Source organism: Thamnophis elegans, chromosome 14, assembly GCF_009769535.1.
Source record: "Thamnophis elegans isolate rThaEle1 chromosome 14, rThaEle1.pri, whole genome shotgun sequence".
NCBI classification, from domain to species: Eukaryota; Metazoa; Chordata; class Lepidosauria; order Squamata; family Colubridae; genus Thamnophis; species Thamnophis elegans.
Window position 1 is genome coordinate 47,787,064 of NC_045554.1, and position 24,736 is coordinate 47,811,799.

Here is a 24,736-nt window from a genome sequence, read left to right on the forward strand (position 1 = left end):
TTTTTTTTAAAATGCACAGATGTAACAGAGGCAAATTCCTAGGACAGTGGCTCCCAAACTTGGCAACTTTTAAGACTTGTGGACTTCAACTCCCAGAATTCTCCAGCCAGCAGAGCTGGCTGGAGAATTCTGGGAATTGAAATCCACAAGTCTTAAAAGTTGCCAAGTTTGGGAGCCACTGTCCTAGAGGCTTCCCAATTAAGAAAACCAGTAAGGTTTTTAGCCTGCTAAGCTTGTGGGATGATAGGGATTCCTTTTTAATGGACATTTGGCTCTTAGCGTATATTTCAGACTACTAAAGGTATTTTCAGCTTTAAAAGTAAACATGAAAGATGTAATAACCAAGGCAGGTTGCTTCTACTCATGGCAAGATTAAGGCCACGTAAGTTGCTGACTTCCCATCATCTTTGAATACAGTCTTATTTCCCTAACAGGTGACCATGTATAGCAGCAGCCTCCGTCATTCAGGGCAACTACAAAATGAATTGTACACGTTACGATCTCGGCACACTGATTTTAACCGCAGCCGCGTTACTACCCCAGAGTTCGGAGCGAATAACGTTCAACTAGCTTAAGTCTATCTCGCCCCCATCTAACTTAACCCTGTTTTGGTGAAGCCAAAAGTGAGGAGATGGAAACTGAAATACTCCATTGCATAGAAATAACGGACGTCAGACGCAGGCCGGTTGGAATTGACCAGTGTCCAAGGCAATAAACCAGCACAGGAGGGGAACTCGCCACTGCTTTACTGAAAGCAGAGAGAGACTTTTGACCCGGCCACTCCTGCTGTTCCGAAGGGGGGGGGGCTCTCTTCTACTATAAAGCAGCACATTAAAAAATGTGGAGACCCAGCCAGTCCTGTCCTGCGTGACTAAGAGTTGAGGCAGCCCAGATCATGAAGCAAAGGAGTGCAGCAGGGAGAATGGATTCTTTGAAATAAAAAAAACATTGCCTCCCTTAGAGAGGTAAAAATCCACATTGTTTCAGCCCCCTTTGGATAAGCATTACTGGTTGCTACTTAGCTACCAAAGCTAAAAAAAAAAATTTTTTATAGCCCACATCAATGGAAAAGAGGCAAACTATAAAACTTTCCTAAATAACGGAACGGTAGGCTACTGTACTTCGTATTTTGACGCCTTCTAAACCCAACAAATTCCTGGAAGAGTCTGAATTTTAAAATTTATTACAGATGCAGAACACTATTTCCTACGGCAGAAACCCGCTGAATTGTTAACACTTCCTTAAATCGTAGAAGAGAATTTTTTTTTAAAAAGAAACCACTGAGTCTCTGGCACTAGACTCTTGTGAGACTTAAGTTTAATCCACTGCTGGTTAGTCCTACATTAAGAGGAATTCCTGACCAACGTGGTACATAAAAACTGTTTCCAGAATGAAGCGTTCACCTCTGTTCTTTGGGGAGAAAAAGAGGGTTACGTTTGTTTTGTTTTCCTTTATGAGACGACCACGTAGCCTGCTTCCAATCTCTCTTCCCCTGACCTCAGTTCGCTAGAAGTGCAGATAGTCAGAACAGAATTATACATTCTTCCGTAGTGCAACCCTTTAAAAATCCCAGAGTGTAGTGCCTGATTTATTTTGAGAGGAAGAAAATTTAAAGAGGAGATAATACGTTTTAACTAGCTTCCGGAGCGTCCAGCGGGCGAAATGGCAACGGTTGCACCACCGGCCTTTTAGCTCTCACTCCAACTCCAGGTTATAACGTAGCTGCCCAGGAGTTTAATTTTCCAGCATGGAAGGTGAAATTATGGCAACATTCTTCGGCAAAAGTGCAGCAGTTTCTATACAACAAGAAAAGAGAGTTTGGCCAGTCCCGCCTATCTTCGGGGAGATCCAACGTTAAAATCTGTTTTGGCAATTCAGGAAAAAAAGGGGAGGCTTGGAACCCCCCACCCTCCCCCCCCCTCTCCTAAAGTTTCAGTTCCTTCTAGGGTTGAAGTAGAGCACCTTTGGATTAAAAAAATAACATTAATAAGCTCAACAGATAGACTCCCAATCTGAAGTTCCCTAATTATTTCATGGCCATTTTGCCATCACAAAATATTGCATCTGAAGTTAGTCCGTGGACTCTAAACTCTCAGCCGGGGGAGCGTATTTTAACCGAAATGTACCTGAAGGAAAAAGAAGGAAGGTTCAATTAGCACAGTTTTGCAATCCAGGTGGTAAGAATCCCAGTTCAGATTCACAGATTCTTCGGGGTATTGGGGACACAATACAGGCAGCCCCAGACTCGCAACCACAATTGGGAACAGAACTTGCACTGCCAAGCAAGGAAGTTGTTAAGTGAGTCATGGCCAATTTTACAACTTTAGTTGAGCGAATCCCTGCAGTTGTCAAATGAGACCTGCGGTCATTAAGCGGATCTTGGCGTCCACAGTTGACTTTCCTTAGCGGAAGCCAGCTGGGGAAGTTGCAAGTGGGGATCACATGACCCCAGGAAGCTCCACCCCACCCCCACCGTAAATACGTGCTGATTGCCAAGCGTCCCAATTTTGATCACAGGAAGGTGGGGGTGCTACGCGCATTGTACGTGTGAGGACTGTTCCCAAGTCACTTCAAACAGCCACTAAAGAGCCGAGGTGGCGCAGTGGTTAGGGTGCAGTACTGCAAGGCCACTTCAGCTGACTGCTATCTGCAGTTCGGCTGTTCAATCTCACCGGCTCAGGGTGGACTCAGCCTTCCATCCTTCCGAGGTGGGTGAAATGAGGACCCGGATTGTTGTTGGGGGCGATATGCGGACTCTGTAAACCGCTTAGAGAGGGCTGAAAGCCCTATGAAGCGGTATATAAGTCTAACTGCTATTGCTAATTGGTTGTAAGTCAAGGACTCCCTGTAATTGTTCATCTTGTTTTCGAGACATCCTTATGAGCTGCAGTGTGATGCAGGCTCCTGCTGACTGTAATTTAGGAGAATGACTCTCACCAGGCTCAAGGTTGACTCAGCCTTCCATCCTTCTGAAGTGGGGTAAATGAGGACCCTGATTGTTTGGGGAGCCATAGGGTGACTCTATCAACCGCTTGAGGTGGGCTATAAAGCACCGTGAAGTGGTATATAAGTCTAAGTGCTCTTGTTATCTTGGGGGCTACACTGACTGCCTTCCCCCCTCGTCTTCTCAGCCAGACCCTTCAGCTATTTCTATTTCTATTTATTAATTTATAGGCCGCCCAATCCCGAAGGACTCCGGTGGCTTACAGAAATAAATTTAAGAAAAAGGTTAAAAAACAGATAAAAGAAAGCAGATTAAGAAACACATCGTGCACCCAGTCTAATCGGGCTGGACCTCGGTCAAGAGGTCAACAGCCCCAGGCCTGCCGGAATAGCCAGGTTTTGATAGCTTTTCGGAAGGCCACGAGAGTGGGCAGGGTCCGGATCTCTGGGGTAGCTCATTCCATAGGGCCGGAGCGGCAACAAAGAAGGCCCTCCTCCTGTTTTACAGAATGCTAATAAAAACGATGTATTTTTAATATTCTGCCTTCCTTCTGAGTTCAGGAGGACTGGTCCTCATGATAACCTCCTGAGCAGACAGGGCAGAGAATGTGGGACTGGCACCCAGGCCGTGTCCTTCACAACCACACATCAATGCTTCTACTAGGGACATTCAGGGACTGGATCAAATCTGGCAAGGAACGGCAAATTCCACTGTGTTTTTCAACAGGGTTTTTTGTACCTCCCGGTGCCCAGGACCACAGTCCCCGGCTGCCTTTTTTTTTGGGGGGGGGGGGGAAAGAGCACCCCCATCCATCCACCTCCGACAAGCCACGTCCCTCCTCACCTTGTCGATTGAAATCCATCGGTGGCTGTTTGCAGTCTTGAGCTCGGTGGCCGCTGGCTCCACAGTTGTAGCAGGAGAGGTTCCCGGGCTCTGTGCCCCGAGCCACCGCTGTTGTTCACCATCCCCTGGGCCTGGTACACCCCTGCGGTGCCGGCCATGAAGCTCTGCATGGGGGGCACCGCAAAGGCCGACTGTCCGCTCATGAGGGAGTCCGTGTGGGGCCGCCACTGTACGGAGAGTGGACCATGGGGAAGGCCGAGCTGCTGTTGTACTGCTGGGGTTGACGTAGCCGTTGCTGCACAGAGGATTGAAGGGCAGGAAGGGGAACGTAAACATGGACGGCCCTGAAAAGGGATGCTGGAAGTAGTTCGTTAGCTCACAGTCATGCCGCTGGAGCCGCAGTTCCCGCTGCAGCCGCAGGAACTGCAGACCATGCAGCCAGGCGGCTGCTGATGCTGGTGGTGGTGGTGGTGATTGTTCTGGTTGGGGACGGGCATGTTCCCCGCAGAGCCGCCCCCACCGTAGAAGCTGTTCTCCGCGGCCGAGGAGAGCGTGGGGCTGGAACTGGGAGGGGGGCAGCTGGGCAGGCTGCCCATGTTGGCGAAGGAGGTGGCGAGGTGGCTGCTGGAAGACGCGGCGGGGTTGCTGTTTGCGCAGAAGGTGCTACTGGGCATGGGGGCCACCGGCATGCCGCTCATGGCGGAAAAGGCCACTTTGGTGTTGGCGGTGTACAGAGCTGTCCGGGGCTGATTATTGCTGGGGAGACGCTGAATTGCATACTGTTGGAGCAGGACGGCTGCCCCGCCAGGGTGGCATCGGTGGGCACGGATGAGGAGACCAGCAGCTTGATGGGGGGCGTGCCATGTGGACCGTGCTTGAGGTGACGGTGGCCGTGGTGCTGGTTTCCACCAGGATACCCGGGGGCTGGGGTGGTTTCGCCATTCGGTCCAGGGCGGGCGCGTGGACCAATTTGGATCGGAGGCCGAAATGGATGGAAGGCGTGGAGGGGCCGTTTTCAGGGACCGCCGAGAGCACCTGCAGGGGCTGATGTGGAGGCACCGGGATCCGATCCGCCAGGGTGTTTCCAAAGCTCTTCTCCATCTTGACGCTGTTCTGAGCGGGCCCGCCGGGGAACTTCGTCCTCTCCTCCAAAGGTAAAGCGAGTGCATAGGCGAAGAAAGGAGCTTCAGGTCCGCATTTCCGCGCTCGGGTTTGTGCATAGAGTTTAATATTCGGATCGGAGTGGCCGTCATCTGCCCTGGCAGGAGTGGTGAGCCGCCGGACTAGAGCCCGACTCGTTCTGTACGGGCAAAACCTGAGCGGTGGGCCGGGCCGAGCTGGAGCCGAAGTGATTCAGGATCATGACCGGCTTCTCCTTCTCCGAGGGCTCCGGGTGGATCTCCACACCTGCAAGGCAAACGGGATCAGCTGCAGCACGCCGGCCCAGGAGGCCCGGGGCTGCCACAGAATGAAAAGCAGCCCTTACGCCTCTCGTTCTCCTCGCGCTGTCCGAGCTTTCTTCCCGGGGCTGCATGCCCATGGGGCTGGAGGACGAGCTGAGGACTCCGAGGAACTGCCTTCCCCGGGGGGCGTGGTGGAGACGCCTGATCCACGTCCACGTGCAGTTTCTTGGGGGAGAGATCAGAAACCCTCATCAGAAACAAGGAGGGGAGGGCTGCGATTAAGCGAGCTGCTTTCTGAGGGAAGCTCCCCACCTCCCTTAGAGGCAGGGAGGAAAGGCTCCAGGCAGCAGCACTAATGGGAAAGCACACTCATCTGACACGGGGGACCCTTTTTACCTGTGCATGGTTCCCACAAGCTCTGTATGGGGTTGATGTGGTGGTGGGAGGAACTCTGCCACCCCAGACTGAACCGGTGGGGAGGGGGCTGGGTTCATGGTCCGCTTTCTCTGACTTTTCTCTGCCGTTAAGAAAAGGTTGAGAAACACTTGAATACAATCGCCCTGTCGCCTAGCCAGACTGCAATTTTTTCGATGCGTATCCATGGGTAACCCCTTTCCCAACACAATTAACAGGTGCTTTTTCTGTGAGCATGAAATCACCCAGAGCTGTTACAGGTACAGATCCTTCAGAGGGCAGTTCAGAGTTGCGGTGAGCCCGCACAAAAGGGACTTCTGACGGGTCCTCATGCTTCCAGATATTATCTCATTCCCGCCGTCACATGACTCCAACTCAGGTTCACGGAGCCTGGCTCACTATTAGGGGCAAACACTGCAGTCATGTGACCCCGATTTTCAGGGTTCCCCACCGGCTTCCCACTCAGTCAACGGAGAAGCTGGCAGAAGTCGGAAGTTCTGGTCACATGATGTCCTCTCGCGCTGGACAATGGCAACCGGATGGCCAGCATAACCATTGACAAATGCTTTACAACTGTGTTGTTCGTGACAGCACTGCCTTTGTAAGTTAAGGAGTACCTGAACTGGCCACGGAACAATGGCATGCACACACACACACACACACACACACACACAATCCAAGATCAAATCTGCCCCAGTTCTTTTTTAAGAATGTACACTACATTCCTAAGTTGTTGGGAATGATGTCTTAAAAACAAATTCATTTAGTATTAGTTACAAATCACCTGGGGGGTGGGGGGGACTGCTTGTCTTTCTGCGGCTGATACTTACTTTTCCAATTCCAGCTGCGTCTTGAGTTTCTTCTTCGCTCCCATGGTGAGTGTTTCAAACTTATTAAGATCTTCTTCGGTGAGGCTCAAGAACTTGTGGAGAAAGACAAATAATCAGCACGTTTTCTAAGCGTAAAAGCGGTTTTGGAATTGAGAATACTAAGGCAGGCATAATGAACTGGGATATATTCCAATAAAAAAGAGAAAAATATTAAAGAGATTAAACTCAGCCTTGCACTAAATTCAATTTATAGCTAAAGGCATACCAAAAATACTCAGATTACTAGAAGATGCCCGTTGGAGCTGCTCTGGGTCTAAATGGCATAATTCGCCTCCACCAGAGGGCTCCCCACTATCATTTTTAAATCAGAATAAGATGGTCATAGCTTTACAACATCCTTCTGCAAAGAAGTACTACATTTTAACTAGTTCTTACTAAGCCATTTTAAAAGTAGTATTCCTCTAAGTCAGTGTTTTTCAACCTTGGCAACTTGAAGATGTCTGGACTTCAACTCCCAGAATTCCCCAGCCAGCATTCGCTGGCTGGGGAATTCTGGGAGTTGAAGTCCAGACATCTTCAAGTTGCCAAGGTTGAAAAACACTGCTCTAAGTTAAGCCTACGCTGGCTTTACCAATAATTTCCCAGATTATTGAGAATTTCTTCTTGCTAGAAATACAGCCTGTGAATGGTGTAACTGAATCGAGAAGGGAAGAGCAGGGACGGGGAAGGGAGAGGGGAAAAATAGAAACAGGAAAAAAAAGCACTATATGCTTCTGGTGAGGCCTGCATCATACCTTCTCCATCGTCAACTGTTTAAAAACCGGATAGTATTTGTGCAACCGCAGTTTCCGCAGCCAATCTAAAATTCCGTTTTGCTCCTGGGCCTGGGGGTTTTGTGGGCTTGGAGACATTAAAACAGGGGGAGGGTTTTCTCTCTGGCTGCGGCTACATGCTAACGTAGGCCCGGCCCCACCTGAATGAGAGCAGTGGGAGAGGGCAACGGCTGCCGCGGACGGATGAGGCAGGTGATGCTGAAGAGTGTTCTGGGCGGCCTGGACACCTGCAACCCCACAGATGGGCCTGTAAGAGAGGAGGAAAGCCGGATAGGAATGAAGCATTCCCTAGGAAGTCATGGGTACCCCAGATAGTCCTCGGGTTATGACCGCAATTGAGCCCCCGCAATTACTACCATGAGTCGCGACAGTCGTAAAGCAGGCCGCGTGACTAAACCCGAACACATGACCTTTTGGCAATGGCCATAAAGTGAATGCTGTGGTTGTTAAGCGAACCCACTGCTCACTATGGGGGTGTTAAAAGCCAGCAAAAAGGAAAATACCTCAGCAGGGCAGGGAGGGAGCCTTGCTCAAACGAGGGGACGATGTAATGTGAGCAGTAAGAAGATCTCATATGAATACAAAGTATGTAATTCATAAAAACGAGAAGGCTGTCGGGGAATTAGAATTTATTGCATTTATATGCCGCCCTTTTCCCCGAAGGGGACTCAGCCAAATTAGCCAAAGCCGTTTCCCCTAATTACACAGGAAGCGGAAGAACATTTCAATTTTTCTGCATTCTACCCGCTCCCTAAATTCACCTCACCTTCCAGAAGCACCCAGCGTCGTACCCACTTTGTAAAGGGAAGAATTGCCAGGACCTAAAAACAAGGACATAACAGTATTTAGAGAGCTATTATTTGACTGTCTTTTTACATATACATAAACATACGTACACACCCATTTTAGGAGAGGGTTGAGGTGGCATTTTGCTCTTTAAACTCACTTGAACTCAGATATTGTGGGGAGTGACATGAAGTGCTGAAAAATTTCTTGACGTGGTCATTTTTCCAGATGTGGGACGGTAAGGATGCCAAATACCTGCAAAATTATTGTGATGGATGTATTTTCCCAACTTCAGGCAAAACAAAACTAAGATTGTGAAAGTTGTCAAAAACGAAGTCACACCGCACAGAACTCATTAGGAAATTGCAAATATAGGTATTGAAGTCACTGAAGAGACAACTGGGGGCAGATTCCTGAAACAGCCACGATCCTCTTTATCTGTGAGTTAAATCTGCCAAGACAGCTGACTTAGAATTAGAGGCAGACCTCGACTTATGAACCATTTGATCAGTGACCGTTATAAAGGCACCGTTCCTCACACTTGGAACTGTCCCAGTGTCAAGAGATGAAGCTGGAATCTCTTAACGACCCGTGATTCGCTTAACAGAATCACTTAGGGACAGAGGTTCCTATGACCCTGTGGTCATAATTGAGGGCTACTTATAAGTGGTCAGACTAGAACTTCTTGCCTATTTATATTTCCTGTAAGCAAATAATACTGCTCTTGTAATTTAATTAATTGCTTCTGCCAGCTATACAGGAGTTTCAATTGTTTCGAGACTGGCTTTCCGCTGATGCGCTACCACTATTATTTTTAAAGCAGATTTGGCTTACCCAATGCAACTGGCCCTCAAGATTTATTTTTTCTGCCCAAGTTATTCATTTTCCTCATTACTCTACCCACGCAATACCTCTTTTTAAGGTCTTTGCAACAGCTTCCTGTCCGCTCCCAAATCTAGTACAAGCTTCTCAAACTCCGCTACATGTACAGTAGGTTAATTAAATAAATAAAACGCTTCAGAGTGATCCGTCCTGTGATTCTCACTTGTCCGGCTCTTATCAGCTTCAATCATCTCAAAGCCTTCTTGTTTCCTGAAATAACCCTCTCTTTTTTTTTTGTTCCTTTTTTCGCTCTTCCCATCTGAGGTTGTCCCTCCAAGCTGTTTTTCTTACTTTTATTCCCTTTTCAAAGCTTGCTTTATCTGGGAAACTTCTCAAGTAACTCTCGAGTGCATGTATTTTTGTCGCTTTCCCAAAGCATTGGAATTAAAACAATGGTAGGACCTCAAAGGGAAGACCTATTAAACCCGATCCTGCACAGCGCTAATTAGGAAGATAGACCTGGGTCTGAAATTATGCACTTCCAAGGAACCAACAGCCCCCCCCCTCCCTCCCCCCTAAAGGGACTGCATGAATTCCTACAGAGTAGAATTGTGTGAGGACTCTGGCACAGAATTACAGAACTGGGCATTGTTAATGAAAGCAGGGTGTGAGAACCTGAAGGTAGAGGAGCCATACGAGAATCTAAGCAGGGTTTCATAATTTGTGCTAAGAAACTATTACTAAGTAACTGCAACCGAAGTGAGTGATGAAACAACAATTAAACCAGAGTTATTATTACTTACTGAAATAGTTAAATTTATTAACTGAACAATAAAATAATAACTGAAAGTCACACACACCCGCACCCAGACAAATTTCAGAAACAAGTTCAAAGTATACCTAAGGTCTGATTCCAAGTCCATATGGCTTCTTTCTAAGTAAAATGATTCTGGACCAGCTAGAAAAGGAATGAATTTCTCCAAATTTTCTTCTGGACACAACTGACCTAACTAAGAAAGAAAACGTTGGGTTTTTTATTATTGGTACTGTACCGCACTGCTTGTCAGAATCGAGCAGCACATGGATTACTTAAAATATTCAATATGAAACTGACATACGGCATGCAAAAAGAAATTTATTCTATTTTTTTTAAATAAAAAAAAAGCTGTGCAGATACAATGTACCTTAAAAACACCAATTGCACAAAATCATTTTTTACCTTTGAAATGAAATCAGTCACTTCGGCAGAAGACTTTTTACCACTGTCACTGAAGAATCAGACCATAAGACCTAAGGAAACGAAAAAGGACCCTTTGCTCACCTTCATCAAGCAACTTTAGAATGGATGGTCAGTCACGGACGGGGCTGGGCTGAACCCTTATACAGCGGGGCAAAATTCTCACTGCGTTTCTGAAGGTTACAATGTTTTCCCCAAAGTGGACTTAAACTTAATCCCACTGGCATGATGCTTTTATCCCACCACCGCATGAAGCAAAAAAATTGGCTTGGGTTTGTTAATCGGCATTGTTAATGCTCATTTTAAAAACATGGCAATGGCCGGGCCTCTCACGTGTGCCGTGTAAAATTAGCATAGTGGGATATTCTACACCAATCCTTGTTTTCTCTTCATTGATTTTTATAGTACTGTAATCAGAAGACGGTGGGCAACATCCCTTTGTTGCTCTCTTGTATATATTTACTACCCCTGATCCAAGATCAGAACTACAAAACTGTTCTTTAATTAACAAAATGTACTTTAGAAGCATATTTGATCTCGTCATGGTGGACAGGACATTTTGGTAGCAAAGTCAACAGGGGAAACCAGTACGCTTAATGGGTGTGATTCACTTAACAACCGCAGTGATTTGCTTATCAACCATGGCAAAAAAAGGTCATAAAATCAGGCATTTAACACTTAAAATAACTGCTTAGCAACGGAAATTTTGGTCCCAATTGTGATTGTTGAAGACTACTTGTATTGCCCTAACCCTAACCCTTTTCAAAGCTCGCACATGGGCATCTGGTGTATTCCAGACTCCTATCAAGAGATGAGCTGCGTGTGCGTATGCGTATTTGTAAAGGATGTGCCAAACCCCCTAAATCTGTATCTTTTTCTTCCTGCAAGTTCAACCAGCTGTCTGAGAGCCCCTCTTGGAAGTCCACAGAAGCTAAGTGATGACTTACAATACAAGACAGAGGCGAACCCAGTGTGAGTTTTGCACGTATCGTATCTAGAGGACAGGTGGGGAAATGCTCCCACTATCCTTTTTAAAAACCAGGGGTGAGATGAGCAGGATGTTTCCACACTATATTAACCACCAAAATGCATGCATTTTTCCAGCCCTGAGGATACTGCCAAAAGCACTGATGGGAGGAAAGAGTTTCAAATACATTACGTAATTCAGGAATTTCCTTTTTCCAGCCTTTGCTTAACTTAAACTGAGAAACAAAAATGGGCAGGCAGCGTCGATTCTTCCTGGGGTTTTGTTGATTTCTTTTGCTTCCCCTGGCGCGCGCTCTCTCTCTCTCCTCTCTCTCTCTCTCTCTCTCTCTCTCTCTCTCTCTCTCTCTCTCTCACACACACACACACACACACACACACACACACACACACACACACACACAGCATGCAGGGGAAACAATAGCACTTTTGGATGCGTTTAACTGTGGTTCCATTTACGTGGCTTTTTGCTTGCTTTTCCAGATATTTACAAGAAAAAAAGTGCCCTCAAAATCCACCCCCACCCCCCACTTTCTGTTAGCTTTCATAATATTCCTGTTATTTATGTGTCCCTGTGAAGCAAGGTAGTTCTGCACAGAAGTTCAGGAGTCCCTTTTCCTCGGAAATCTGTTTCTGCAGATTGAATTAAAGCTCAGAGCGCACACCTTTCCCTCTTTTAAGCTCTCAGACTAGAGAGAGACCAGTTGGTGCCTGTCTTGCCCCTCAGGCTAGGCTCTCAGGGGATGGAATGTGTAGTCTAAATATATCAAAACAAAATCACGGGAATTACGGGACTTTCCCTATCCTGTGAATAGAGCTCAGTTATCATACTGTATTATTTATAGTTTTAGGTATTCAAAAATCTTCCGATATTTTTCTCGCTGCATTTTGTATGATTAACCTCAAGGCACGGGGACAGATACCCAACAACTTTAATGAGTTATTATTTAATAGGAGGGCACAATTACTGTATCGCTGCTTATCGTGGTTTCTTTAGAATCGCTTGTTATGGCGTGAGGGCTGCACATTACGTTTTTCCTTGTATGTACGCAATTAGACTGGGCTATGAGCAAATGATTGACATTCTTTTAGCACATCTTAAATGAAAATGAATAATTAAAGTCCTTTCATTAAAATAGCAATAGCAGTTAGACTTATATACCGCTTCATAGGGCTTTCAGCCCTCTCTAAGCGGTTTACAGAGTCAGCATATATCGCCCCCACAGTCTGGGTCCTCATTTCACCCACCTCGGAAGGATGGAAGGCTGAGTCGACTTTGAGCCGGTGAGATTAGAACCGCTGAACTGCAGATAACAGTCAGCTGAAGTGGCCTGCAGTTCTGCACCCTAACCACTGCGCCACCTCGACAAAAATATAAGCAGGCTATTTCCTACAACATGAAGTGGTAAATGTCCGAGACACATAATTTTGGAATCAGAGGTAATGTAAAATTGAATATAATATGTTTTGAGAGGCAAACTGTTATTTTAAAGAAAGCATGCTGAATGCTCCACATCTGGTTTCCTTCATCTCATTTGTATTTCTTTGTAATCGTTGATACTCACCCAAAGAATATTCAACAATCCTATCATTCTTCTTGTGTGACAATCCCTTTAATTCCACCTTTTCGACGCTTACTGTTAAAAAAAGAAATACGTGTTACATACGGAAGGGCTGCAGGCCTGTTTTCTTTGCTTGAAAAGCAGAGAGGGCTGCAGGCATCCGTGATCACTCCTACTGGCCCACATCTGGATGGCAAATTCCATCCATGATGCCTGGATCCTTTTTGTTAATGCAACATGTGAATAAGTACAAGCAACCCAAAGTCATGGAACCAGGTTTACCGAGGGGTCTATGGAGATTATCAATTGTCCAGGTTACAGTCGTCCCAAAGGTATTTTTTCCAAAAGACAACTAGACCGTCTTGGTTTTTTCCTTTGGAAAAAAAAAAAGCTGCTTGGATGAGAAGCAAAATGTTTTCCAAAGAAAACAAAATCTAGACAGTGCAGGTACCTTTTGGGGAAAAACCACTTTCGGGATAGGTTCACCAAGTGTTTGAATTTGAATGGCGAGTTCTAGCTTCAAAAACCAAGGTGGCTCCTTAGACCTTACAAAACACGAAACAATCCGTTTGCTCTCCTCTTCTGCTGCTTTGTGAAAGAAGACCCAACCAGCAGACCGGATCAGCGAGGGAGCCACCTCGAGATCCCTCAGGTCCCCAGCCGGTCTTGGAGGGGCTTCAGGAGAACAAGAGGTAGAACTGACCTCACTTGGTGGGGTGGGGTGGAGAATGTTCCATAAGGCAGGCGCCATGGCAGACCTCCTTGGGCATGCCAACCTAATTCCTTAACAGATGGGACCCACCGCATGCCTCTTTTGCCAGATCTGATGGGCTAATATTTTTTAAGGCAGGCAACACGCACATGCCACAGTCAGTGCCTTAAAGGTTTTTAATGTGTATAAAATGCTCATCTTTGAAACAAGAGTTGATTATCCCCTGGAGCAAGATTTTTTAACGTTTGCTGAATAACATGCCAGCAGCTACAAAGAACAAGTTTAAAAATACCCATGTGTGTATACTGAATATTAATCTTGCTTGGAAAAGCTAAAATTGTTTAAAAGCACTTTTCCTAACTAACATTCCCATTATGTTCTTTCTCACTTGGCTCAAAACACATTTTCTCCCTATGTGGTAAATTAACAGTTTTAAGGCTTTTAAAGTTCCTATTTATTCTATCTTTCTACAGAAAAGTCATATGAACTGAATCCAGTTGAAGCATCAACTGGATTAATGCTTACATTTGTGTCATAATTAAATGTTCTTAATGTTATTTTTCATCTTTTAATTCATAGGAGGTAGTTTCCACTTGAACCTTTATGAGAAATGAACTAATAGGCAAACAGATCATGCCCTCAGTAAGCAAGTGCTGTATATCAATTATTTTGATAACCACATCATAGGCACCCTAATAATACCAAGAAAGAACTGATTAGTTTTTAAAGAATATAGAATAATTGTTTTATTGATATCAAATAGCTGCTTGATTGAGAGAAAGAGAAGCGTATCCATATTACTAACTTTGCACTAGCTACCCCTAAAAGTGTCACATGGTTTCATTAACACTTCAACACAAGAGAACAGAAAGACAGTTTTACATGGATATATATGAAAGGGCAATTTTGAATGTTCAGTAGCTCAGAATTGTTACTAGCCAACTAGTGAACAGGCAACGAGATAACACTTTTAGACTTCTCATAAACTAGATTATAAAAGTAAATAGCTATCCATTATACAGCAACATTTATGGATTATAGCAGGAAAATTGGATAGTATTCTCTAATATTTCAACTTGTTTTATACCTAGTTTTTATAAGGGCTCCACCATAAAATGTGAGAAACAGAAATTTAGCAGCTTTGTAAAATGGCCACAGTAAAGGGCAATATTTTGTCCAGCTCTGATCTGCCAGAATGAATTTTTAATAAAATATTGTAGCAACGGAAACTCGTCACAGTTGCCATTTCTTACTTCTTTTTCTCTGTTCTTACACCAGGAAGATGCTACATATGAGACAACTGCCAGAGAGACCTACACAAGGATGGCAACGCTAATGTATCTAGTTATTACCTTTCTGCCACAAATGCAACCATAGATTCATGAAACACACACTAGAAACCCACTAAACTCCATTCATGTGGACAACATATGGAACATTCGGTTCCAATTTACAGTACTAATAGACTTAATTTCCTGTCTGATTCCACAACTTCATTCCTTTTTGTTTTCAGACTGTGAATAACTTTTTCATGTATTTCCAAAAGCAGGTTCAAGATTAAAAGATCTTGGGCTTCTTTTATTATATTTGGTTCCTTTCAATATTAAAGAAAGTTAAAATCAAAACAAAATACGAGTTCAGTGACTAGACAAATAGTGAAGTCAGCATCTTAAGATAACCACAATGCCCATTAAGCATATTGGGAATTATGAGAAAAGCATATAACTGCTATTTTAAAAACATGAGTAATCTCTGGGACAGGAAACTAAAACTCAGATGAACATTATTTTTGCACAAATAGCCGGACTTCAATTTATTATGCTCTCAGTTAAATGACATTCTTAAAAATGTTCTCCAGATAACTGGGTTGTATATACTAGTTTATGTATGTAGACTTATCAAAAACCACATATATTTTTTCAACAAAAAATATTCTACTGGCCTAGATTAGAACTAAGTAGCGTATGTCTTTCAATCTTCAAGGGAAAAAAGAGTCTATATTCACATCATTGTAAACTAGGTCTACAATAGGATATCACCTGCAAGTTCCCACCCTTTACATCAACTACAAAAACAATAATAGGTTCTGTTCTGTCTCTTTTTAAAAATCGATCAGTCAATCAAATAATGTTCTTAGGACGGTTTGATCCCAATATACTTGAATTTCTGTAATAATGCTTGACATATCTTATCAAGTTAATCTGAGCTAGTGACGGTATCTTCACCACAATAGAATTCCAATCTATGGGGTCACACTTAGGCAGTCATTTGCTGTATGTATTGGTTTCACAGTGAAGACCCACAGATTAGAAAGGCCCTAGGGCAGAGGTATCCAACTTTGGCAATTTTAAGATCTGCAGACTTTAACTTCCAGATTTCACCAGCCAATTTTGAGGATTGAAATCCACAAGTTGGTACCCCTGTCCCAGATGATATCAGTACTGTAGTATAATTGCAGAAACACACACACACACACACACAAAGAAAGCAACAGCCCTCCCCCAAGCTTGGCAACAATTGTAATAGCTGTTAGGAGCAAGTGACTGGACAACCTTCTGCAAATTAGTTGCCCCGACTTGAAGCACTGAGTCACCCATTACAGAACACTCGACCCCAGTAAGCGCCAATGAAAGCTTCCTGTGAATTTTGCAGAGATGAATGTTTTTACCCACTTTGGAGGAGGGTGGGAGTGGGCAGCTTGCACCTGTACCACTTTCGGAAGCAACTGAACTCCTCCGTCTGCTGAAGCAGAGGAGGAAGGAGCCGCGTAGGCCCTGAGCTCCCTCCAAGAGGTGCAAGACTTGCCTCCCCTGTCTCTGTACTAGCAGGCCAACGTTGCCCAAGCTTGGTTTGGAGCCCTATGATTCCTGACAACGTCGGGAGAGCTTGCAGAATAACACAGCAGTCCAGAGCAACTTCCTTAGGATCTAGGGAGGGCTTAGGACTGCCTACTTAGCACCTTCGTCACCTGTCATCATCTCTTATTTCACCCGGGCATCAAACCTCTGTCTCTGAACAGCGCACGATTGCATAATTGCATGCGAACTCTTTATTTTGGCATTACTGCATTGTTACTTTGGTCTGTGACGGTCAATGAAGATTGACAGGTAAGCCTCGAAGAAGATGCGGCAGATCGGATGACAGGCCAGCACAATATTATGCAGAAACAAGGACAGTGCCTCCAGGGGTAATCTTTTCAAAATCCGGAGACAAAAGGTGTAGGTGCCACAATATTAGAACCGTGAAAAGACAGGGATTTCATGCACTTCAAATGAACATGGATTTCCTTAGGAAGGATTTCAACTCCTAAACCACCTCTGCTAAGTATTTAACCTACTGCTGAAAACAGCTTTTTCCCCTCCCTAAATATTCTTCCTCTTTTAGCCAATTCTACACTGTACACATTAATTCCAATCTTAACAGCAACAACCCCCCTCTCCCCAAACCACCAATCGTATGCATTAGAGGAAGGGGGGGGATTTATACTCAAAAGAGCTTTCATAAGTAGTACTAAACCAACAATATCCTTAGGGGTCAGGTCAACAACAAAGTCCATATTGCTGTTTGTGGGGAAGCAACGGCCTGAAATAATCAGCCACCACCTCTTTCAGATTAAAAGCTGGCTGCTTCCATGTCTCGAGGCAATTCACATCCCCTGTTCAAGCATTTACTTCAAATGCTGGATTCCACTGGTAGCACCTTCTCCAATCACCCGAAAAAGCAGTTGTGGCCATAAGCACAATGAACACAGTAGCTTGGTCTGGTGATATCCTTCCACAGATTATGCGTATTTTGTGGAACTCGCCCTCATCAAAATATAACGTAACTATTCCTACTAAACGACTTGCAAGAAGGAAGTATTTAATCGGTAGCCTTATCCAATCACAACCTGAAAATCGTAAGTAGTTCAACCGAGTCGCGGGGGGCTTTTTGCAAGCAGTCTTTGTGACCATACCGCTTTTCTTTCAGCTGGGAATCAAATAATGTAATTTCATCAGCACTGTCCCTTCAACTTATTGTTAAAAATAGCACAAGCATGATACACTAATGAAATGGATATGCTCAATGCAGTGAGGTAATGCAATAAATCAATGGTCTTTCCTAAGAGGTGTAACACAAGTGGTTGTACAGAAAAACAGCTGTTTTTTCCCCCCTTGCTTTTCTTTTTTCTTTAGGAAAAAAAAACAAAACGCTGTTTCAGGGTATAGTTGCAAAATCAGAATATTTTCCGGTTGGGAGATACAGGATTACAGCTGTTGCTTATTTCCAATTCAGCTAAGCAAGTCCCTTTACTGCCTTCTTCAACTAATGACTTTCACTCCAAAAGGCCTGCTCTGAGGAGAGAAGCTGCAGGAATATGTTGATAGCTTAATCTAAAAGATATTAACTGTCAATGTTACAGGGTGTTTCCTACTGTAGAGTCAGTGAGTTATAATGAAGGCCAATCTTATTAAAAATAGAATTACCTGACAAACAACACTCGTGTTCACATTTTAAAAGTGCAATCATGTGATCCACTTTTATGACCTTCTGACAACAACCGTGTTACCAACTTAACTGCAGGGATTCAACTGATTAACAACTGTGACAAGAAATGTCATAAAATGGGGCAAAATTCCCTTAACAACTGTCTCACTTAGCAACCAAAATGTGGGGCCCAAATGTGGTCATAAGTCAAAGACTACCTGCATCTTTATTAGAATATGGACATAATCCATAAAATCATCTCAATACTTCCAAAGCAGAAACAGATGTCCTTCTCCCACCATAAATGAGCAATTCTAATCTGTATCAATTTTGTAATTACTGCTTGTTTGTTATTCTTACGAAATCCAGTAAGTTTTGCTTTCAATATTTTGGAATAAATGCTAATGGGAAAATGTAGATGAGGCTTCTTCTCTACATAGCATTGGCACTGGTGAATATTTTAAAGGACAGAAAATCGTATATGCTGCCGTAAATAAAACCTCAGGTTTCTTTATCACTGTGATTCTGGAAGGCCTGCAATTAATTCATAAGAACATACGTAGCTACACCTTGGAAATGTCATTTGAGCTTTACACAATGAGATAGTCATAAGGATACTTCCATATGGATTTGCCATTTCATTAAAATATTGTAAGAGCTTATAGAGTGCAGAGTTCATTTCAACATCTGGTTTAATGTATTTTATCCCACACTATGCTTTTGGAAAATATGCTGTGGTCAAGACATCTGGTAAAGTTCTAAAAAGGCATGCTGCACAGAGAATATAATTGTTTGTACAAGAGCTAAGAATAAATAATTGTGATCTTTTCATTTAAGCGGCATTGTTTTCAGGGAAACAAAATAATATAAGAGTTGAAATGTCCATACTTTATCAAATATTGAATTAGATTTCATCCCAGAAGCACGATTTAAGTAAACTATTAACACTGAAGATTCTTTAGATTGTTTAAGCAAAATTGGTTTTTTTTTGTGTTTTGCACATGATCAATATGTCTGAATAGTTTCCAATATTTTTGGATGTTAATTTAGTGTTCCAGATAAATCTCAGAACATCAGCACACAGTAAACTTCCTGGTCATAAGTAATAAACTGTCAGATTATTTGTTTCAAAATGTGATTTAGGAAGCCTTTATCCATATATCTAACTAGCAGGAAAAAAAGAGTATACTACATTGTCTGTTTTTAAGTAAAACCAAGCACGGTTTTCTATTATGAATGACTGTTTTACCAGCTATATGAATCCTTTTATCTGAATTAAATTGCATATATGAAACATTCTTATCTAGAGGTTCCAAAATATTCTGAGGTGTAGCCTTAAAGAGCATTTGTACTGCCGTGTCAGACTGAATGCTAACGCCTCTCAATGCCCTTTTAAAGTGCAAGCAATAAGGCTTGCTTAATGAAATGTCAGATCTCCACACAATAGGACAGTCCAATCCTGAAGATGAATCAATATTGTAACAAAAGAATTACAGTGGAGGAGAGAAATTTCATTTAAGCACTGAAAATTCAACGCAACAGGGCTCTGCACTGCATGAGTTACAGGGACAAGTCTATCCGTTGTCCTTTCTCGTGGTGTGGTGTAACTACAGCAGGTAGCAGAGCTTGGCAGTCATGCTACTTGAAGAAGAAGAGATTTTTACATGGCCACGAGAATGATCTTCTGAAGGCAAATGGGGAAATGAATGAAACTCGTATGTAATAAATCACTCCCATCCATTAAACAGAAACTTCCCGCTCAAAGACTACCATAACTGACAGAGAATGTTCTCTCTCTGTCTCTCTCTCTCTCTCTCTCTCTCTCTCTCTCTCTCTCTCACACACACACACACACACACAAATAGGAATATTCGGCAAAACCTTGGGATGTACCTTTGGAGTGCTTCCCTGAAGGCCTCTTAGGCAATGACTCCTCAATGGAATGTGCTGATGTGTGGAGTGCGTTCTCTAAACTGTTACCCACCACGTGGTTTATGGGGGTCTCAGATCTCGGAGTGACCTAGGTAAGAGAAAAAGTACAAAAAACAAACCTGTCAATTGGCTTACGTGAGTTAAAAATATTCTTAAAGTCCAGTTATTTCTAAAACAACCTTATTTTCAACTTGCTATCTTTTAGAAAGCATCTTCAGGCCCCCCAAATCTCATTACAAAACATCAATGGTCATATTTTGTTATACCTGTGTTAATTTGCGTTCTATTAAAAGTAATTCTCAAAGCAAAACTACCTGCTGTGTGTCTCAGACAAACTCCTGAGGTCGTCACATTTCATTTTGTTTGAAAAGGCTTAAATCTGCCTTAGTCTCACAGACTTCACTAATCAAGTAATTCCGGCGACTGACTAGCAAATACATAGACCAAAAAGCACCAAGTACTTCCAAGTGCTGCACTTAAGATACCAACTATTGTTCTACTACTAGCTATCTAAGAACCGCTTCTGCTGAGTCAATAGCCTCAGATACATTGTGTGAATTTTCTCAGCAGGAAATGCAACGAAAGTGTGCTTTATAGCAGGACACGTTTCTTTTAACTCAGTATACTCTAAATCCTTTTTACTACAGGTAGGTGGGTTGTTTTTTTATAAAAAAAGCAGACCACTGGCAAAAGAGGTCCCCTACATGCCACTTCCTCTGTAACCGAGCCAGCCTGCCCAAGGTAGGATGCTAGGTGACCTAACCTATGTTTGAAAATTGGCTTCAGGTTGCTGTTCATCATCTAAGCCTTCTTGCTTCTCTTACTTCTCCTGGCCAAGATCAAATGCCTTCCATACAGTACCAAGCCCATCATTTTCTCCCATTCCTCAGCCCAGGGGCAATGCACAGAGCTGCATCTGGCCATTCACTATTACTACACTTTTAATGCCCAGGGCAAACCATTTATTTCCAATACATACCTGACCCTATTGCTACTCTAAACAGACTTTTAAAAAAAACATTGAAGCCTTTTTATCTTTTTACCAAATATACAATAACTTAGTTAAGTGAAAGTGAAAACAAACTTTATTCCAAATGATGTACGTGTCCATCAACCATGCAGAAATTGGAATTTATAATCTGGTAGATAGCAAGAACTCCAAATGTTCTTCAACATTGAATAAAAAGAGGCAAGTATGAGATTTGCTGTCAATGTAATTTAGGCTACAAGGTTATCTGCAGTAAGGATTATTGTGCTAGGCACAAAAATGTATCATGTCAAGGACTATTCATAATCCCCGCAATCATTTTATTTCAACTCCATATAGCACTAATGCCTCTCTGTGGAATAGTAAGCAAACCTACTTAAGACTCTGCTTTTACAAACTAATCAGATCAGTTACAGCAGTGTTTCCCAAACTTGGCAACTTTTAAGATGTGTGTAATTCAACATTGTATCAGCTAGCCATGATATAACTAACACTCTACAAAACCTAGGAAGCTAGAGGTGAAAAAAAGGAGAAAAACCTATGAAGGATTAGTGACGAAGAACACTTATCAAATGTGTCAACTCAGCCTGCTTTTGCCTAACATCCCAAACTTGTTTTTATTCACCTTTTTTTCCTTTTGAGACTTTCAGGTTTAGGGTTCATTAATACCAAATTAAGCATGTTCCGCATGCAACCTTTTCTTTGAATGAGCCCATTTTTCCTCAAGTCCTAAAATGCGATTTTTTTTTTTTTTTTTTGTAAACATTGCAGACTTTTACTTGTCAAAGTTATCAGGAAAGATATTTTCCCAAACTGTTACATTCAGCTCTTGACAATGAGTATATGGACAAACTTTAAATCTGTTCCATAAAAAACACTGAACATGTAGGTGATCTCTTTCTCTCTCTGTTTAATTAAGTTAGTGCAACTTGGAAAATTAATGCCATCCTTTAAGTTTATTATGATCAGGAGGACTCTCATAAAGATCTTTAAAACCAGAAATGAATACTAATCTAAAAAGAATTGTAGCACAAAGTCCCACTGAATGCATTTATTCAGTCAAGAGTTAACTGGTGTGTGAAGACATTAGAATTTGTTTTACATAATACCTACAGGGTACTCTTTGTTCAAAATATTACACACCACTTTGGGATTCCCCTTTAAAAGCCACAGTTCATCTCAGTGTATTTTCTGGCTACTCATGCAAGCCCCAGCTCTCATTCAAAATACTTGAATTTGGCAAAGCGTGAAGTATGAATTAGACTTACTTTTTTGATCCCCATAGACAGATTGTTATAGAAACACATGAAGATTCATATGCTTACAAATGGTATTAAACAAGTATTCAATCAAGTCTTTATATCTACCAGCATCTGAGGCATTGTTGGCCGATTCAGTTGCTTATGTAAATTGATATTTAATTCTGTGTTTTTGTTTGAGAAATGAAAAATGCCCAGGGTATTAACTTTTGACAGTTTAAGTATTGGAGTTTATACTTTAGCACACAGGATGGTAACAAAAATGTCCTCACACTGAGTTCTGTTTGATGAAATACATAACATAGAATGTATTAACAGTACCATAGATCTTACTAGATCAGTGTACCCCAATTTAATCATGATCTAGTTGCACTGTTCTTTATTCCAACACTGGAGGTTTTAAAGAAGAGATTGGGCACGCACTTGTCTGAAATGGTAGAGGGTTTCCTGCCTGAGCAGGGGGTTGGACCAGAGGACCATCAAGGTCCCAACTCTGTTTTCCCTATATCCTCAATTTGAACAGCCAGCGGGGGATCCACATATGTATCGAAGCAAGACTGTGAAGATTATGTTCAAATTTGTGTAGTCCAAATGCAGTATAGTCTGAAGAACATTTAGAGGACTGAGACCACAAACGACAAGAGCAACATGCTTGCCTCAAGCCACTTCTGAGGAATTAAACAACTGTACAACTTCCTTCCTTCTTGAATTGTATCTCTGCATCAGCAAATTTAAAAGCATTCATCTCTGCTTATTTTGTAGCACCAAAAGCTAATTATGAGGTGCGCCAAAAACATATAAAAAGACTTACTGAAAGTTTTACATCGAGGACGTTTGAAATACACACACTATTGAAGGAAATTAACTTTCGTAGGTCCACGTTGCATACTTCCAATGAACTATCAAAGTTGTGAAATAGTTTTAAACAATTCTCACTGATGATGGCCAAAACATCTGTCCAGTCTCGATTCCTGGTTACTAACTCTATTTCACAAGACCAGGCTGCTTTTTCAGCCGGGAAAAAAAGCCCCAAATCAGCTCCTGGGGCCAACATTATATTACAATCCCTGAACCCAAAAGGCTGGACAGCTGCACAGCTTAGCCACACCAGTATCCTCTTCCAAAGATTGGGGATGCAACTCTTGTCTGAAAGATGCCATTTTCTAAGGGGAAAGGCAGTGGGAAGAGGCACAGGGGTGGCCAAGAGACAGTTGCAGACACAGAAGAGGGGACAGGGTGTAGAGCCCAGGACACACTGGGGATCTTCAGGCTACTTCAGCTGATTGCAGTTCTGCAGTTCGGCTGTTCAAATCTCACCGGCTCAGGGTTGACTCAGCCTTCCATCCTTCCGAGGTGGGTAAAATGAGGACCCGGATTCTTGTTGGGGGCGATATGCTGACTCTGTAAACCGCTTAGAGAGGGCTGAAAGCCCTATGAAGCGGTATATAAGTCTAACTGCTATTGCTATCTTTCTTTTCCATCCCCTCCAGCCACTGTAAACCATGGTTTGCCCTCTAGCCACCATAAAGCATCAGCTCCACCTATTGTAAACCATGGTTCATCTTCTCTCCATCACCTGCAGCCACCATAAACCATGGTTTGCTTCCTCTCCATCCCCTCTAGTCACCATAAACCATGGTACATCTTCTCTCCATCACCTGCAGCCACCATAAACCATGGTTTGCTTCCTCTCCATCCCCTCTAGTCACCATAAACCATGGTCCATCTTCTCTCCATCCCCTCCAGCCACCATAAACCATGGTTTGCTTCCTCTCCATCCCCTCTAGCCACCATAAACTATGGTCCATCTTCTCTCCATCCCCTTCCAGCCACCATAAACCATGGTTTGCTTCCTCTCCATCCCCTCTAGTCACCATAAACCATGGTCCATCTTCTCTCCATCACCTGCAGCCACCATAAACCATGGTTTGCTTCCTCTCCATCCCCTCTAGCCACCATAAACCATGGTCCATCTTCTCTCCATCCCCTTCCAGCCACCATAAACCAAGTCTGCTTCCCTTCCATCCCCTCCAGCCATTGCAAACCGCTTGGCCTCCACCTCCCAGCCCCAGGACCCACCTTGTGGCACCCGGGACAGGTGGTGGCGGCCGCTGCGGCTGTGGCGGGGCAGCGGCGGGGGGCCCCTTGGCGGTGCAGGCCAGGAGGCTCTGGATCTTGGTGAGCTCCTGCCTGAGCACCTGCTTCTGGTGGAAGCTGAAGGCCGGGTGGTTGGAGGCCATGGTGAAGAGCAGCAGGAACTCATCGCCGGTGCGGCCCTCGTTGAGCTGCAGCCCGTAGTTGTGGATGACCGAGTCGAGGTGCGTGAGGGTGCGGAAGAGCACCCCGGCCGCCTCGCGGTGCGACGAGCCCAGCAGGGCCAGCGAGACCAGCAGCTTGCTGCGCACCACCTCGTCCGTCAGGTTGGTCAGGCCGCCCAGGTCGGCCGCGTTGTTGGCCTTGATCTCCGAGTCGCGCAGCGAGTGGTAGTCCTTGCGGGCCAGGTCCTCCAGGCAGGCGCCCAGGAAGCGCAGCTCCAGCGGGATGCACAGGTCCAGCAGGCCGCACAGGAACTCCACCCGCTGCGGGGACGGCAGCTCCGAGAACCAGCGGTACGCTCTCGCGCTGCAGCCGCGGGCAGCGCTTCTCCACCATGCTGGCCCGGCGCACCCGCGGCCCTCGACGACCCGACGACCGCCCGACGAGCCTCCGACGGAGCCCGG

General features: G+C 43.9%; 1 protein-coding gene across 1 annotated transcript; it reads right to left on the reverse strand.

Annotated features, from left to right (window-relative positions):
• Positions 1–1,948: 1,948 nt before the first annotated feature.
• On the reverse strand, positions 1,949–24,725 carry LOC116517956 (zinc finger CCHC domain-containing protein 14-like). The gene is given in 25 exon segments (XM_032231150.1): positions 1,949–2,126; positions 3,788–3,873; positions 3,875–4,007; positions 4,010–4,066; positions 4,069–4,161; positions 4,164–4,535; positions 4,538–4,636; positions 4,639–4,938; positions 4,941–5,054; positions 5,057–5,194; positions 5,274–5,415; positions 5,587–5,707; positions 6,435–6,526; positions 7,229–7,514; positions 8,034–8,088; positions 8,214–8,308; positions 9,776–9,885; positions 10,095–10,132; positions 10,135–10,165; positions 12,065–12,159; positions 12,662–12,733; positions 19,731–19,857; positions 24,096–24,113; positions 24,116–24,629; positions 24,631–24,725. Coding segments are annotated over 25 exon segments (3,282 nt in total). The 5' UTR covers positions 24,669–24,725; the 3' UTR covers positions 1,949–2,070.
• Between the last annotated feature and the right edge of the window lie 11 nt (positions 24,726–24,736).